The 16,938-nt window shown below is 48.1% G+C and overlaps 1 protein-coding gene across 1 annotated transcript; it reads right to left on the reverse strand.

The window, feature by feature from the left end:
- Window positions 1–510: 510 nt before the first annotated feature.
- EEF1G (eukaryotic translation elongation factor 1 gamma) lies at window positions 511–16,569 on the reverse strand. Its single transcript, XM_054992597.1, has 10 exons — window positions 16,466–16,569; window positions 15,140–15,298; window positions 11,340–11,403; window positions 10,164–10,306; window positions 9,520–9,663; window positions 8,409–8,538; window positions 5,494–5,668; window positions 2,835–3,007; window positions 2,613–2,737; window positions 511–816 (listed from the first exon to the last, which is right to left on the reverse strand). The coding sequence occupies exons 1-10, from the start codon at window positions 16,478–16,480 to the stop codon at window positions 658–660; spliced, it is 1,287 nt and encodes a 428-aa protein (XP_054848572.1). The 5' UTR covers window positions 16,481–16,569; the 3' UTR covers window positions 511–657.
- Window positions 16,570–16,938: the final 369 nt, after the last annotated feature.

The following is a 16,938-nucleotide window of genomic DNA, read 5'->3' on the forward strand; positions in this document are numbered from 1 at the left end:
ATGGGGGTTTGGGGCAACAACATGCCCATCTAGAAGGCTGTCATGGTGCCCCAGGTCTTTGGTGGAACAAGTTTGGATGTGGGAATAAGCAGTGCTCTGTGTAACAGGAACCTGTGAAAGGGGCCGGATACCTCCTCTCCAGACTTGACTGGTCTTGCATCTGGGAACTGACTTGTCTGAATAACACCAGCTCTCTATGGTCACAGGCAGAGAAAGGTGTTCTCCACATCTGTCACCCAGGATCCTTTAAATGGAAACGCCAGGGATTGAACCAGGGGCCTTTTGCATTCAAAGACGGTGCGCTTGTGACTGAGCCAAGGAAACCACCTCTCTTGGTCAGCCCCCCAGAGAGGACATAGTAGGATCTAGGAGCCACAGCACTGCATGGCAAAGGAGCTACCACCAATATGACCACTTTAGCAAGCCATGAAAGGTTACTATGAATTCTGCACGGAGGATAAGCTGCATGCTCACCCTCTTGTCCACCAGGAAGGAGACCAACACACAAGCTACTAGCACACTTGAGTTTTTAATACACGTCTCAGAACGTCACGCCGTCTCTCCCTCCTGAGATGTTTCTGCCACTGGTGGCTCCTGGAGGCTCTTTGTCCTTCATCATTAGGTCCGTGTTTTGGGAACAGTCCTCCTGCCTTGGACTCACTTAAAGATCTTGCCTTGGCAAAAGGCCTTGCCGACGTGCTTGAAATCCCCCTCCCACAGGAAGTATTCCTTCACCAGCGTCTTGCACTCTTCGCTATCTGGGTCCAGCTTCCTCCAGGCATAGGATTCGTAATCTACCTGCCAGTCAGGACTCAGCTGGGGAAAGATATGGGGGAAATGGGAGTCAGTATAATATAGAGGGGAGAAGGGGCACGTCTCAGGTGTGATCACAAAGCCAGCACTGTCTGCTCTAATGCCAAAACTAGGACCTCCTTTCCACTGCTGTGACAAAAGCAGGGCTGGACCAGCTCTCAGCTCATGTTTAGCTCAGTCTTTGCAAATTATAAAGTATGCTTCATACAGGCACAGCTTATTTGGCAGTTCCCCACTGCTCTCCTGTGGCTACTAATCCTTCTCCCGACGACGGTTGTATAACCAGCTGTGCCCTTTCCTGGAAAGAAGACAGACACCCAATGGCAGTTATCCACGATCTGAACAGATCAAAGCCCCAGACTATTGTGACCGAGGCGGGCTGCCTCAGAAGGTCTCTTGGAAGCTACAGCTGATCTAAACTGCCAAAGGCAAGGGTGCTGACAAAGGAGACGATGCTGTGATCATATTACCCCGGTGTTGCAAAAGCTACATGGATTCCCAGCTTGATTTCCTGGGCACAGTTCAAAGCGTCACACTGGACATGCAAGGCCCTCAATATTCTGGGTGTAGGGTATTTGGATGACATAACCTATTCAATGGAACCTGCCTGGGCACTCGGAGGTCCTTCTCTGGGTACCCCATAGCAACAATGGGACAGGGCCTTTTCAGTGGCAGCGCTGGATCTCAGGGAATGCACTTCCACAAGAGGTTCACTAGGCATCTTCTTTGTGGGCAATTCAGGTGTTCTGTTCTGCTTTTGGTCCAGTCTTAACTCTCAATCAGCCTGATTCAGAGGGTGCTGTTTTGAGAATGTTTTGCTGCTTGCGTAACTACTTTTGATTTTTCTGGGCTTGAATTTTCGTGCCAGCCACTTTAAAAGTTACCTGGAAATGTGGCTGTTATGTTTCCATAACCATCCTTGCACATGTCACCCCAATGGCTACTGCATTCCCTTAAATCCACAGCGAACGTGCGACACCTGTAAGGTTCTGCATCGTGTGGCTCTAATGCGCCAGAACCACTCGTTGGGGACACAATAGAGAAACCATCACCTTGCATGACTTCGTTTGTCAAAATATTGACAAAAGCACTCAAATACCTGAATAGGTTTGTGCGTTCAATTAGTCCCATCAGCAAAATATTGGTTTCTTTAGTCCCATTCAACAGTAACAAATTCTACTTCTGTTTGATAGTTGATGTGTACATCAGGTCTCAGGCATGCCTGAAAACCCTGGATGTAGTACTGTTACTGAAAGTGAGCCACTGTGGTCCTGATTAGAAAGACAGATATGAGATGGATACATAGAACAAGCTACGGTCATTTTTCAAGTGAAATGACAAACTCGTGGGATTAAATTTGTATATTCCTAACACCAAGTCTCCTGCAAGCCAAAAAAAATTATTTTAGGTTCACCAGCCAAGCCACTGCCAAGGAAACAAAGGCTGCTCCTTTTTGTTAAGTCTTTTAACCTATCAGAAAATCAGGTTACTTCAGCCCTACTCAATCCAGAGGCAAAATTTACTTTAGATCTAGATTCTTAAGTCACGGTTGCTTCAAATCTTCTTGCAAGAGGGACATCTAAAGGAAGCCACAGCAAAACACAGCTCTTCTTACAAGACTACAATTTTAAATCCCCACAGAACCATTCCACAAATGTTTTCCCCTAGAATGCCTTCCTCTGATGCAAGAAACTTCCGTTTCCTACACCAGGGGAAAATGCTGTTGTTGGCAAAATAGACCCTGGAGATCCAGGGCACTATTTATTTTTGAGGCGAGTCTGCCCAAAGCCCCAACTCACTGGAAAAGCTAGCTCCTGCCCACGGAAGACCCAGATGCCAGAGATGCTGCTGTCATTGTTGCTACCGAAAAGGATAACCGAAGCGAAGGCGTTCTTGCGCAGCTTGTCCAAGCGCTGGAACATGCCTGTGAGAAAGAGAGGGAAAGAACAGAGAGAAGCAACTCTGTGCGTGCTCAGGCACTGCCAGCCGAGGCAGGGAACAGGAGTGGATCAGGCTGTTACCTGTGATGAGATTGCAGCTCATGAACGTCTGTGCAAGCTCCTCAGGGAAGCGATACTCTGCATACCAGATGGACCAGCCCTCCTTGTCAAAATGCTCCCAGAAGTGGGGGATTGCCACTGTGAGGGTATCTTCATTGGAGTACTTCCTCTTGAACTCATCCATGACAAAGGAGCTAGGAGGAGAGCCACTGGTTAGACTTGGCACACAGAAAGGGAGGCATGCATCTCTCCAGTGGTGAAAACCTCCTCCCAGATGACCTGGACTACCCCATAACCTAGCACGCCAAGCCCTACCATCTTATGTTTGCCCACTGCTCCACATGGTCAGAGAGCATATCAGGAAAAATTTAAGAAATAACACAGGTGGTCAACCGGAGCGGCAGGAATACAGAAGAGAAAGCCAGAGGGCAGGGCTGGCCAGCCTTATGTTTGAACATCATCAACACAGATTCTCTATAAAAGCAGTTCCCTTTTTGATGTGTGTTTCAACACGCTGCAATCCCTCAGTAGTCTCAAGCAGCAGGGCTCTGATGGGATTCAAATACCAAGCCCATTCACAGGGTTCGCACTCATGGCTGACACTACTTTAGCCAGAGGAAAATGGCTATGAAAATGGCTTTTCCAGAAAGCAGAGGGTCAGGTGGGGAAAGAAAACCTTAAGCAGTCTTACAACCCACCTGCTTTCAAAAAGAACAGCAGCACTGATCAAGCCAAGTAAAAATATAGGTGGGCATTTCCCATTTTCTACTACTTTAAAGAAATACAACTCATGGGATGGCTCATTTTGCCCGCCTCCGTAGAACAGTAACATGGCCAGTTTTTTATCACTATGTTTGAGAAATACCCTCCTCAAAGGATGGGGTTGAGAACCCCAGTTCAGCAGATGGGTATTTTCTACCCGTGGGGCAGGGAGAAAAAGGAGACAGGCATCTTAACGTGGTCATTCTTACCCTCAAGAGACTGTAAAAGCCTATATGGGATGCAGAGAGGCTTCAGCCACAGGACAGCTGCCCAGCAATGCATCACTAGCCCAACATCGCACAAGGCTAGTTCAGTTCCACAGATTTCATCCTACTAAATTCCACTTTTGCGCATGGACACTCACCTCCCAACTGCTGTTGCTGCTGCTTTCATTTTGCAGACAGAACAGTTTCCTGCCTCACTCAAGCCCGCTTCTCCAGGCAAAGTTAGGACACTGGCATTAGCCGCCCACAGTTCTGGCAAAAAGATCCTTCCAGCCGCAAATAAGAGCTACTCACAGCTCAGCAGGGAAAGGGGGGGGGCACTCAGCCAGGCTGAAATGGAGCACAAAGTCTGTCCCAGGCACGTGGCAGGGTGTGGGAGAAGGTGGATTTGGGCCCAGTAGCCACCAAGCAACGTCCATCTCCTGCCCCCTAGTGGCAACTCAGTGAAGCAACACATGTGTACATAGTATAGACAGGGCAGACTTGGGGTCAAGCCAGACATGCAGGTTTTTAAAGACCCGTGTCTTGGTTCCCCAAACCCATTTTGGGTTCCCTGCAACCACACAGCAGTTTGGAGGAATTTCCCCATGTCAAAACAGCAGGGAGTCCCCCCCTCCATGGTTTTTCCTGCTCCACATAAAAACCCAGCCCTAATTCTTTAAAAACCTGCACATATAGCTTGGCCCTTGGAAAGCAGTATATACAACCCCCGCCCCAGCTCTACAGACAGTCAAACTTAAATCCCACCTTGCATGCGCTCCCTCAAATGCTCTGTTCACAAACTTTTTAATGCACCAATGTGCAGCCATTTATAGCTTACAATCCTAGCTTCCAAAACTGCTCTGGGGAAGACTGGTCATACTTTAGTTGCAGTCTGTCTGGTTTGGATGCAGAGAGTCCAAGTTCAAGTCTTGGCATCTCTAGCTAGAGGATCTCTGGGAGCAGGTGCTGGGAGAAGCCCTTCTCTGGCAAAGCTCTCTCAGAGGCCTTGCGAAGCAAGAGTCAAAAACAAAGAGGCAGATGTCTGACTGGGGTAAGGCCGTTTGGAATGCGCAGCGTCATCAATTCATAGCAGGACAACCAGACCAGGAGGCAGCTTGCCTGACTCCTGACTGACGATCCCATGCAAGTTAGAGCCTCAAGGTTTGGCTGGACATGTTTTAGGAGGTACTCTGCATTCAAGATAGGCAGTGAGGAGCCCAACAGCCTGGCTGGTGCCCTGTGTGATAATGCATGTGTGCGCGGGCTCCAGAACACGGCCCATGCAGGAGCCTCACAGAAGAAGGTTTGGATCTGGCTTCCCACCATTTACACTTGTGGGGAACCTACAAAAAGTTCACAAATAAAGGGAGAAGAAAATTACCCTAGTAACAAATGCATCTTCTATGTCCAAGAGCCCCCCTCCACACACACACACACACACACCTGTTCAGCTGCCAAGAGGCAAGCCCCAGTGCAGGTTAGAAGTGTTCCAGTGGGAATGGAGACTGGCTTCAGTGGATCCACACCCACAAGACAGCCCTTCATTCCAGCCTTTCCACTCTAAGCACAAGCTGATCACTCCTTTCTCTTCAGCCTCCCTACCCATGATTAAAATTATCTGTGCATAGAAAAAGCCAGCCATCATCTGTTAAGATAAAACCCTATCACAGGCTTTTGACAATCAGTTATGTCTCTCCACAGCTAGGCCTTACCTCTTGGGGAGTTCAGCAAAAGGGTCTTTGGATTTGGGCTCAGCTGCCAAGGCCTGCTCACACTCGTCTAACTCTTCCTCAGGCTCTGCCTTCTTCTCTGGCTTCTTCTCTTCCTTCGGATGCTTCTCTTTCTTAGGCGTTTCCTTCTTGGGCTGATTCTCAGCAAACTTTTTAGCTGCAAGAAGAGGCAGTAATTAAAATAGGCAAGGGCCACGAGGGTGAGACAGAACGCCCGCTTTGCATGCAGAAGGGTCCCAGGTTCTATCTGCGGTCATTCTCTGGCAAGATCTCAGGAAAGATCCCTGATGGGAACCCTGGAAAAACCACCAGTCAGAGCAAGTGATCTGACTTGGAATAAGGCTCATATGATATAATGGTCTGACTTCACCATGGCCATCACACAGCTCCAGGTGTATACTTTACTTTGGCGGGGCGGGGCGGGGGGGGGGGGATTCAACATCTGCTCCACAACTCTGGATAGCTGCCAAAGATCTTTCCCAGAATTTCTACTCAAGCTTCACTTTTAAGTGGAGAATTTAATAGTTTTTTGTATAGATGTATACTTGAGATGGCTTGCAAAATGTTACAGTACAAATTAATAAAGTAAACAAAGAACGTATTTAATTTTTTTTTAAAAATCAACAGCAATAAACCCCCACCCCCCACACAATAGCACCTAACACTTAAAAGTCTGATAAATCAGAGTGGGAGCTATTTATCTGAAAGCATAGGAAAAATAAAAACCAATGACCTGACACCTAATATACAGAAGTTTGTCAGGTGCCAAATCTGGTATGGTATTCCAGAGTTTTGGTTCCACCCCAGAGGTGGCCCTGTTAATTGCCCAACTCTTATCTAAAAGCAGGAGCGCTGAGAACAGAGCCTCTGAAGATGTTCCTTCAATCCCGCCGATTCATCGGGCACCACACCACATAAAGTTTTATAGCCAAGAACTGACACTCTGAACTGCAGTTGAGAGCAGAGTAGAAACCAGGGCAGCTCTGTTAAGACTGGCAAGATAGAACTGCTTTAACTCACACTTGTCAGATTTTCTGCCATGTTTTGAACTAACTGAAGGTTCCAAGCAATCTTTAAAGGCAGCCCCACAAACTGCATTGCAATAGTCCAAACAGGAGGGAACCAGTACATGGATCTGTGGTCAAACTCTATCTCTTGAGGAAGGATGGCAGCTGGCAAGACAGCCAAAGAGGGGTCAAGGTGCTACATGCTGCAGAGGTGCTTTGGCTTTTGGATCCAACAGCACCCCCAAGCTGGAAGCCTTCTGGGAAAGTGCAACCCCACCCAGAAGACAGATTATTTATCTGAAACATTTATAAGCTACCTTTCTACCTTGCAAGGCAGCTTACATTACCTGTCAACAGCACATCAACTATAGTTGTCTTCAAAAACTAGAGATCAAACCTGCAACTGTATATAGGCAAAGCCTGTGCCCTAGATCTAGTCTGTAACAAACTATGCCAACCTCTGCTTTATTCCAAATACACTGACTTAGATCTTACAATCCCATTTTTCTAAACTCTGTGCTCGTGGAAGAGGCAAATTATGCAAGAAAGTGATCCCACCATTAGAGGAATGGAATTGTAGGATCCAGTCCAATACTGTACCCTGGGTAGCTCCATTAGAGGTTTATGGCTGCTCAGCCATCTTGCACCAAAAACAGAAGTGCTGAGACACAGTTTCTGAGAGAAGAGATGTTTATGCTTGAGCAGAAGGAAAAATTTAATCCCTGCTACCAAGGGAGCCACTCACCAGCTGATTGTTTTTTTAAAAATGTGATGGCAACATGCAGATTTATGGCGTCACCAACAGACTAAACTAGGTGAATTGAGATGGTTCAGAAAGCATTTTAAGAATGCCAACACCGTGACAACAGCCCAGGGGAGTGGCTGTGGCTCTGCAGCAGAGCATCTGCTTTGCGCACAGAAGGTTCCAGGTTCAAATCCCCCATTAAAAGGATCAGGTGGTAGACGATGTGAATCACCTCCACCTGAGACTCTGGAGACCCACTGACAGCCTGCACTGACAATACTGACTTCTGATAGACCAAGGATATGACAGCATGTCAGCTTCATGACTGCCTTCAAGGCACACTGACGTTCCAAGAACCAAATACATAGGGGGTCTAGAAGTTCCCAGGGCTGAATTCATGGAGGATAGGTTTATCGGTGGCTACAAGCCATGGTAACTAAGGGAAACTTCTACATTCAGAGGCAGTAAACCTCTGAATACCAGGGTCAGACGGCCACAACAAGGGAAGGCCTTGGCCTCTACGCCCTGTTCGTTGACCTTCCAGAGTAACTGGTCAGCCACCTTACAAGACAGGATGCTGGACTAGATGCACCACCTGTCTGACCCAACAGGCCTCTTATGTTTTTAACCCAAACAGACTCCCTTTTTTGCCACACTACAAGAAAGGGCTCTACTTTGAACAAAGGCGGTTACAAAGCATTTGTCCATCTCACTGATCGCCTGTCAAACGAGCTGGAGCTCCAGTAAGCAGAATGGGTATTCAAGCACAGCCACACACTTCCCTCCACAACACCACCACATGGAGACAGTGGGTGGTGCCATCCAGGAGGCAAAGCCTTCACTCTGAAGTGGCATCCCCAACCTGCTCCAGTTGGCTGTGATTGTTTTACAAGAGAACTCCATGTGACAATGGACAGTAAGCAGCAGGCAACTGGGCACAAAGGGGATAAACTTGCCCCCCCACCTTACTGCTAAAGATGGTTTGACATTTTCCAACCTGCTCAATTTTTAAGAAAGCTGGAAGAAGACAGAGCTGGGGAAAGACCCCACCATTCTTCCTTGCACTTGTCAGCTACAGTAATGGACTGAAGACAGGGGTGACCACCACCTTTGTTCAAGCCACAGAACATCAGTGCTACCCTTACCGTCAAACTGCGCCATCTTCTCGCACAGCTTCACCTCTCCTAGGACTGCCTTGAACTGTGGCTGGTTTATGCAGGTTACAAACCAGCGGTTGACGTTTTCGTAAGGCTGACGGAAAGATGGCTCCAAAACCTGCCAATAAAGAGAACCAGGAAGCTCTTAGACAGGGGCTGGAAGTCTCAACACAAGAGTCTAAGGACCCTTTTGTGGTTTGACTGGAAACCTTTAAAACACCTCTTGTGCCCTCCACTAGCTCCATGCTCTTCGTGTCTAGCAGAAACAGATTATCCAGCAAGCAGAGTTTGGAAAGGGACATTTTCTCAACTTCTCTGGATTGCTGGATATGGGTTTTCAACAGCATTAATGCAAGTTTGAAACTGGGATCTTCTAGGTCCCCTCTGCCACAACCTTGATAATTTGGAAAACTAGATTTCTTCACAGCAGAGCTGAGAACTTGTTCTCCCATCTCCAAGCAGCTCTGACAATCAACCAGGCAAACAGAAAAAAAATCAATGGTAGCCCTGAAGCTCAAAAAAGATTCTAATTTCCCTGGCCTCTCAGCAATGAGTCTTTGACTGTCTGATTGCTTAGGTGCCTCCTTACCGGGCTCCCACCAGGGGGGCCCACAAAGTCATCTGCCCCCCATAAGTGCTGTCACTAGAATATGATCAAACTATGCCCCCCCCCCCCCGGCTTGTTATGTTCAGATTGGGGAAATTGGAGGGGGCCACCATCTAATATGCTGTTTTAGGATTTACGTTTTTTGTATTTTAAATCTTATTTATGTATGTTTATCTATTTAAAATGCTCACTGAGCATTTTATTGTACCCCGCCCTGACCCTGTTCACAGGGAGGGCTAAAAATTGAATAAATAAATAAATAAATAAATGCCTCTTCCCCATCAAAAACTCTCAGGGCCACAGAGCAGATGATCAATCCAAACTCTTCAGTCCTAGCTACTGAGAGAAGTAGGTTGAACAGACTCCAATTTGCCAGAAAAGTGGAAAAAGTCCAACCCAACCATTTCCCTCACCTATGAGAGATGGATAGTGTTTAAGACACAGAATCCCAGTAACTATGCCGTGTTTCTCAGGCAGACACCAGGGACCCACCTGCTTGTAAAGCCAAAGAAGAGTGCAGACCACGGTAATATCAGCCAGTGTGACACGTTCCCCCACCAGGAATGTCCTGGTTTTCAGATGGGAATCGAGGAGGCTCAGAATCCTCTTCACTTCCTCCTTGGCATATTCTGTGGCCTGGAGAGAGAAACCACACACACACAATTCAGGGAGGAAACTCCAGAGGGGAAGCTGTGTTGGTCGGTTGCCACAACCTGAAGTATTTGGGCAAGCTTAGACTTAAAATATAAGTTTCACAATAAATCTGTGAAGTCTTCAAAGTAGCCGCAAAGAACCATACAATTTAAAGGCCTACAAGGACCGTTCCACCCACTCTTCATGCTGGGGGGAGGGGCAACCACAAACATAGATGGAGAACATCATCGGCCTTTGAGTGCCTCTCCCCACACTTAAATGAACATAATCTAGGCATTCCACACAGGGTGGATCCATAGCTCAGCAAGAGCACCTACTGTGCACACATGAGAGCTTATGTTCAAGCCCCTAATAGCATGACTGGCAAGAAATTTCTACCCCATGTCACTGTAGAGCAACTATTGATCAGAACTGGCAATGCTGCATTCAAGGCTGAGCCACAAGGCTGTCTAGTATAAGGCTGGCTTTGGAAGCTCACTCACCGGCTTGTTATAATGCATGATGCCCAACGTGGGGAAGACCCAAGTACTGGCGGGGGGAACAATGTCGCTGTCAGCAAAGCTCACCCACTGGATGATCTGGGCGGCCGCCTCTGCAGTGCTTCCTCGCAGCTCATTGTTGCTGACTGGAAGGAGGGAAGCGTCATTTATCTTGGGAAGGGGAGGCACCAACAAGATTAAGGGGCTTTTTCCACTCCACACCACTTGTTATGCACCCAGGTGTGCTCGAAAAAGACAAGACACCGTTTAACAGGGTCAAGCTAAGAGCTGAATCTTGGATGTCAGGTCCCCTTCCTCATTTAAACCAGCAGTAGACTGATGTACGAGGATGGGTGCATGTGTCTTTAAATGCTTGGTTTGAGCTAGGTGAAGAGTGGGGGTGAGAGAGGGAAGAGTGAGTGATGTGATTGGTTGATGACTGAGAGCGTGGGTGGAGTGAATGCAGTTTAGACTGAGAGTAGAGAGCAAAAGTTTCAGAAGAAAGCAGGCTAGCTGTGTGCTGCCTGAATATGTTGAAGTGTTTATGAGAGAAATATGACCTGTGTGGAACCTGAACTGAGCATGTTTGTGAAAGGACACTCAGTCAGGGAAAGAGAGGCCAGCCGTGTGCTGCCTGAGCAGGTTTCATATTTCTGTGAATAAGAGAGAGGCTAGCTGTGTGCTGCCTGAGGAGTTTTCTGTGAGAGAAATATAGAGCCTAGAGAAAGAGGCTAAGCCTTACAAGAGATCTGTGTGAATGAGTTTAAATGAAGTAACATTAAGAACTAAGAACTACTTTTATGAAACCAATACGCTTCTTGAAAAATAAACATTTATTTTGTTTTGTTATATCCCAGAGTAGCTGTCAGTGTTATATCCCATTCCTATCCTCAGGGCCGCATAGAACCACGAAGGAGCCTGACGCTTAGGAACGTTACCAAAGGGAAAACTTAATTAAAACATATTGGAATATAATATTCCTGGTGGCAGCTAACTACCCAGAGGGTGTAAGGGGAAGATTAAAAGAAAAATCTACCCCTCAAAAGTAAAGGTCATAACAGTGTCCAAATCCAATCCCTGTGCAGTTTAAGGACTGGTTTGCTCAGCATCAATCTAGGACTTCTGACAATCCAACAGCCCCTTTTTGTGAATTACAGAGACAAAAGCAACTAGGGTTACCGTAATGTGCAATGGCATTGCTCTCAAATACGCAGAAGCCATCATCTCCTTCGAAAGCTGGAACCTGCAGACAAAACAGTTCATCTCAGCACAGTGTAGTGGTTAGTGTCAGACTAGGATCTGGGAGGTCCAGGTTCAAATCCCTGCTCTGCCATGGAAGTTCACTGGGTCACACACACTCAGCCTAACATACCGCACAGGGTTGTTGTGAGGATAAAATGGAGGAGAATCATAGAAACAGAGTTGGAAGAGGCCATACAGATCGTCTAGTCCAACCCCCTACCCAACGCAGGAACAGCCTAAAACATCCCCGGTAAGTATTCGTCCAGTCGTTCCTTGAAGATTGCCAAAGAAAGGGAACCACATCTCTAGGCAGCTGATTCCACTGCTGAATTACTCTTAATGTGAAGTTTTTCCTTACATCCAGCCCATTCCTTCCCTCCTGTAGTTTAAACCGCTTGTTTTGAATCCTATCCTCTGTCGCCAACAGGAACAGCTCCCTCCCCTCCCCTAAGTGACAGCCTTTTAAATACAATCAAGTCTCCCCTCAACCTCCTCTTGCCCAAACTGAACATTCCCAGGTCCCTCCATCTTTCCTTGTAGGGCTTGGTCTTCAGGCCCCTGATCATCCTGCTTGCTCTCCTCTGCACTCATTCCAGTTTGTCCACATCCTTTTTGAAATGAGGCCTCCAGAACTGCACCAAAGCCTGACCAAAGTGGAAAACAATGTGAGCTGCTTTGGATTGCCATTGGGAAAACAGGTGGGGCATAAATAAACAAGCTGCAGCTGGAAAAAACACAGCTGCCCTTTACAGTGTCCACCATGCCAGTACCAGCTATCCCAACCTACCCCACCAGGTCCGGTCAGTCACGCCTGCTGCAACCAAGATATAAAGCCCAAAGTGAAAACCTACAGCTTGTTCTATGGTATCTCCAGTGCAGGCAGAAATCAAATCATGATATTCCAGATACTTATCTAAGTTATTTGTATTGATGATAATTCCAGAACATGAATGCAAAAGTAAGAACCAATTCATACAACCTGCAGAATCAACAAGGAAAAGCTTTTCACAGACTACGTTACACTTCAGCCTAGCCTTATTCCTACTCTTCTACATACAGTGAGTCCTTGAGGGAAAAGGTTCAAACATACAGTGGTCTTCCTGAAGCATCTGATATGATTATGAATTTATTTATTTAATTAGATTTCTATTCCACCTTCCCCGCAAGCAGGCTCCCAGAAGAGGATCATAATTTTATTCTAGAAAATGTGTTAGCTAGTATCATGTAATCAGCCCCAAGTGCTTCAGAAGTAGCTCCACTGTGAACTGCCCGGGATGCCATGGGAAAAAAAAAATTCTTTTTCACTGTTCGTGCTCTGCCGCCTTAGCCCAGCATATGGCAAGCTGCACATTTAAATGCACACATATTTTCAACAGTAAGTTTCTGAGCCAACAGGCCAACTTTTTAGAGCTCTGTTATATGTATCTCTTTAAGCTGATGTAGTATCTGGCAAGAGACCAAGCTATGAATCAGGAGGGTCCCAATTTGAAAGCTGTTTCTGCCACGAAAACATCAGGTGGCCCTTAGCTTAGTCTCTCAGCCTTACTATATAATTTAGCAAGCGTGTTCGAGACGACTTACTGGTGCAGGTGCAGTTCTGGCAAGCCTCTGGGCCTCAGAAGGGCCTGTAGGTTGGCTCTGCCCTCCCCAACTCTGATTGGGCCAGACCGGCATGGGGCATGCTGGGCTTGCCTGCACTCCACCTCCCAAGGCTTCACCCTGCCCCTCACCGACTGAATATGCCAGGGAAGCGGGGGTGGGGGGAGGACAATGCGGCTTGCCTGCTCTCTCCCTCCCTGCTTTCTACCCCCAAGCCTCGATCTGCTGCAGGGGAGGGGGGACCGGGGGGGAGTGCGGCTCGCCTACTCCCCCCGCCACTGTTTTCCACCCTCAAGCTTTGATCTGCTGCAAGGATGTGGTGGGGATACTGCAGCTTGCCTGCCAGATCTGCAGAGCCCAGGTCTACTTGCCATGGCTTTGTTTGCAGAATAGACCTGGCCTCTGGACCAGCAGAACCCAGGTCTACCTGCCATAGCTTTGCAAGGCAGGTAGACCTGCTCACCAGATGTGCGGAGCCCAGGTCTACTTGCCATTGCTTTACAACATGGGTAGACCTGGCACCTGCACATCTGAAGGCCAGGTTTACTCGCCATGGCTTTGCAAGGTGAGTTGACCTGGCCTCTAGACCCACAGAGCCCAGGTCTATCTGCCACAGACTTGTGGGGCAGATAGACCTGGTCTCTGTCCTCTCCCAGCCCTTTCCCGCCATGATCAGCCAGTGCTGGGGAGGGGGCAATGCCAGGCCCAGCCACCTGCCCTCCCACCGCCTAGATTGGGGTGTAGCAGAGGGAGCAATGCTAGGCCCGGCCACCCTCCCCTCCCCTCGACCAGATCGGGGCACGGTGGAGGCGGCAATGCCTGGCCCACCTGGCCTGCCCTTTCTAGAACCCGTTGTATTTTTCCCCACAACAAGTTTTGTTGCTAGTCTGCAATATAGATTGAAACCATGGAGAGGAGTCAAGGACCCACTCAGTCCTGCATCCAGCTCCCCAAGCAGTGACTAACCAGAGGCTCTGAGGAAACCCAGACATGGGATGAAGGCAAGGTTCCTCCCCCTGCTACTCTGCTCCCCTCTCTGTGACAACTGGTCTTCACAGGCATACTGCCTCCAAACATGGGGGATTCATTTAGCCATCACTTCTACCAACAGGAATGTGTCTGGCACCTGCTATCATAATGAAAATAGCAAATGCAAAGATAACGGGATTCTATGAACTTCACGGACTTACCCAGGTATGCTAAAAGATTGTGCAAGCACCGAGTTATGACTGACCCATGGGGGGACGTCGCATCACGACATTTTCTGGGCAGACTTTTTTTACAGGGTGGTTTGCCATTGCCTTCCCCAGTCATCTACATATGCTAAAAGATACAGCATTGCAAATTAACCAAAAGAAAACCTGAAAAGGAGCAAGCATATGCCTAAAAACAGAACACTGACAGCAGTTGAGAATTAGATGGAGGGTGAAAGCAGCTTACTGAAGCGCTGAGAGATTACTGAATGGAAGAGGGAATGATCAGTTTGCCAGGTTGCCACCCCCCACTCTCAAATATTCACCAGTCACAGATCTAAATGACTTGAATCTGATCCAGTTTGGACGTTTGTGAGCAAGAACAACAAAGCCAGTATATGTGAAGAGCTAAGCAAATTATTTAGTTTTCGCCTCCTCCATGTTACCGTCACAACAATCCTGTGAAGTAGGTTAGGCTGACAAGGTGATCCGCCCAAAGACACCCTGCAAGCTTCCATGGCAGATCAGGGATTTGAACCCGGGTCTCCCAGATCCTAATCTAACACTCAAACCCCTCTGAATGCCAGGAAACACTACATTAGCAATAAACATTATGTAGGGCTCCAAGTGGCCCCATATCTGCAGAGCTGAGCTGATCCACGCCAGCACGGCTTTAGTGATGCTGCAAAACCAGGTGCTCCCAGCCCACTCACCGGGCCCAGAGGTGTGAACAGGGTCAGTAAAGCAGCAATATCGCCAACAGTAGAAGCAAGGCCCTAAACCCCATTCAACCAGCACCACCACCCCAACTAGATTGTGGCAAGTAGCGGAGAGGGGCAAAGTCACCCCTACACTCTGACATGCAGCTCCAATTTCACTAGTTTACAGAAGCCTTGAGGGGCAGAGCAAGACAGGAAGGCAGGTGGTGGCAGCCCTGTGACTTACCTTCCCCACAGGGAATTTCTTCAGGAATTCGGGGGTCTTGTTGGTTTGTCCAAAGTGGAACTGCGGTGGGGCCGAGAGGACCTTGATCTTGGCGCCACTGTACTGAGCAGCAATAAGGGCTTTGAATGCCCGCCAATTCTCAGGGTAGGTGTAGAGAGTCTGCAAAGAGAATGAACCAAGAGATGACTGACTCAGCTAAGGAAAACTTGCTTTCGTTAGCAGATCATATTCCTTCCCGCCCAAGGATGAGAATGCCAAGTTAAAAAAAATGCAAAGTTAGGATTTTGTCTCTTCCCCATAAGGTCTCCCACCTTCAACCACTGCAACACGGATGCTGCAGTATTGCAGGACGTCAAGGGAGCCTCCCACCCTAATGCTCTGTCATCAAATAAAACCCCATCTACCTCATTCACTGACACACCCTCCACTGAAACGGCTACATCCACTTTCCCCTAGACGCCCAAGAAGCACATCCTTGCTCAGAGACCACACCCACCAACCCATAGCACCCTCACATACTCTCAGTAACGTTGCAAATTCTCCTTGCTCTGAGCCCCACAACAAACAATGAGGTCCAAAATCATATCAGGCTAGACATCAGACCAGCTGCCTGGCTCCAAGGGCAGTTCTGTTAAAGACTTCTAACCTACCCCATCCCACCAACTACTCTCCCAAGAGGGCAAGTTCCTTCCAACACACCCATCTAAACAATTCCAAAACTACCAGGCTACTCCACCAGACCTAATCCAACAGCTGCCAGCCACACCTCTGGACCTTCACATGCAAACCGTGAAAGCAAAAATTGTACATCCCCTCCTGGCGTATAGTGATAGAGTGCCTCTGTGCATGGATGCTCTACTCCACAATCAAGATCTACCACATCTAGTGCCAGCCCCTTTTCTGAAAGGAACTTAGTTTAAACTCCCAAAGGAGGACCCTAACCCTACAAACCTGTAAGAACACAGAAGACTCAACTCTTTACCCCTACGGCATCCAATTGGCCCCCAATACATCACTTTTCTCAGAAGAGCTGAAAGGCCCACAACGACCCACTCCTCATACATATACCTACCCCCTCACTGATATAATTTCACCCAAAGACCAAAGAAGGACGCTAATAACTCAACATTCCCACCGAGGCCCCTCAGCCTCCCCTCTCCCACCCTGACTACCCGCATTTTAAGCGCCTTCCTCCAGTAATATTTCTCCCACAAGAAAGGCCGAAGCCCTCTTTTCGAGGTACCCTACTCCCAGAACCCAGAGGCCGCCCCTAGGTCCGGATGGAAATGGATTGTTAACGGCTCTCAGTGGGAAACGCAAGCTCACCCCGGCCGCCGCCATCTTAGCGAGGAGAGGAAAAGGAGGAGCGTCGCGCGAGACCGCCGTAAAGCGAGCTACGGCACAACCAGACTAGAGAACGCGACATTCCTGGTGCGTCCCGCCCCTTTCTAACACGTCATTAGAGATAGGCGGAGCCTCGCTGTCAAAGGCAGCGGTAAGAAAAACGTTCAGCGCATGCGCACAAAGGGTAACAGAGACTGTTCCCACCCCCCCTAATTTAAAGGGAAAATCTAAGGTGACGACCGCTGGTATCTAGTGTAGGAAATAAGTGTCATTTTATTGAAGCTGGGTTACTTGCAGTAAAGAACTATTAGATTTGTGCCCTTTGCTTGCTGAGGTGCAGCTGAAGTAGACGTTCACTCCAAAGCAGGTGTGTTTTATGTGTCATCAAGTTGCCTATGGCGACCCTATGAATGAAAGACCTCCAAAATGTCCTATCGTTAAGAAACTGGCTCAGA

Source organism: Eublepharis macularius, chromosome 1, assembly GCF_028583425.1.
Source record: "Eublepharis macularius isolate TG4126 chromosome 1, MPM_Emac_v1.0, whole genome shotgun sequence".
NCBI classification, from domain to species: Eukaryota; Metazoa; Chordata; class Lepidosauria; order Squamata; family Eublepharidae; genus Eublepharis; species Eublepharis macularius.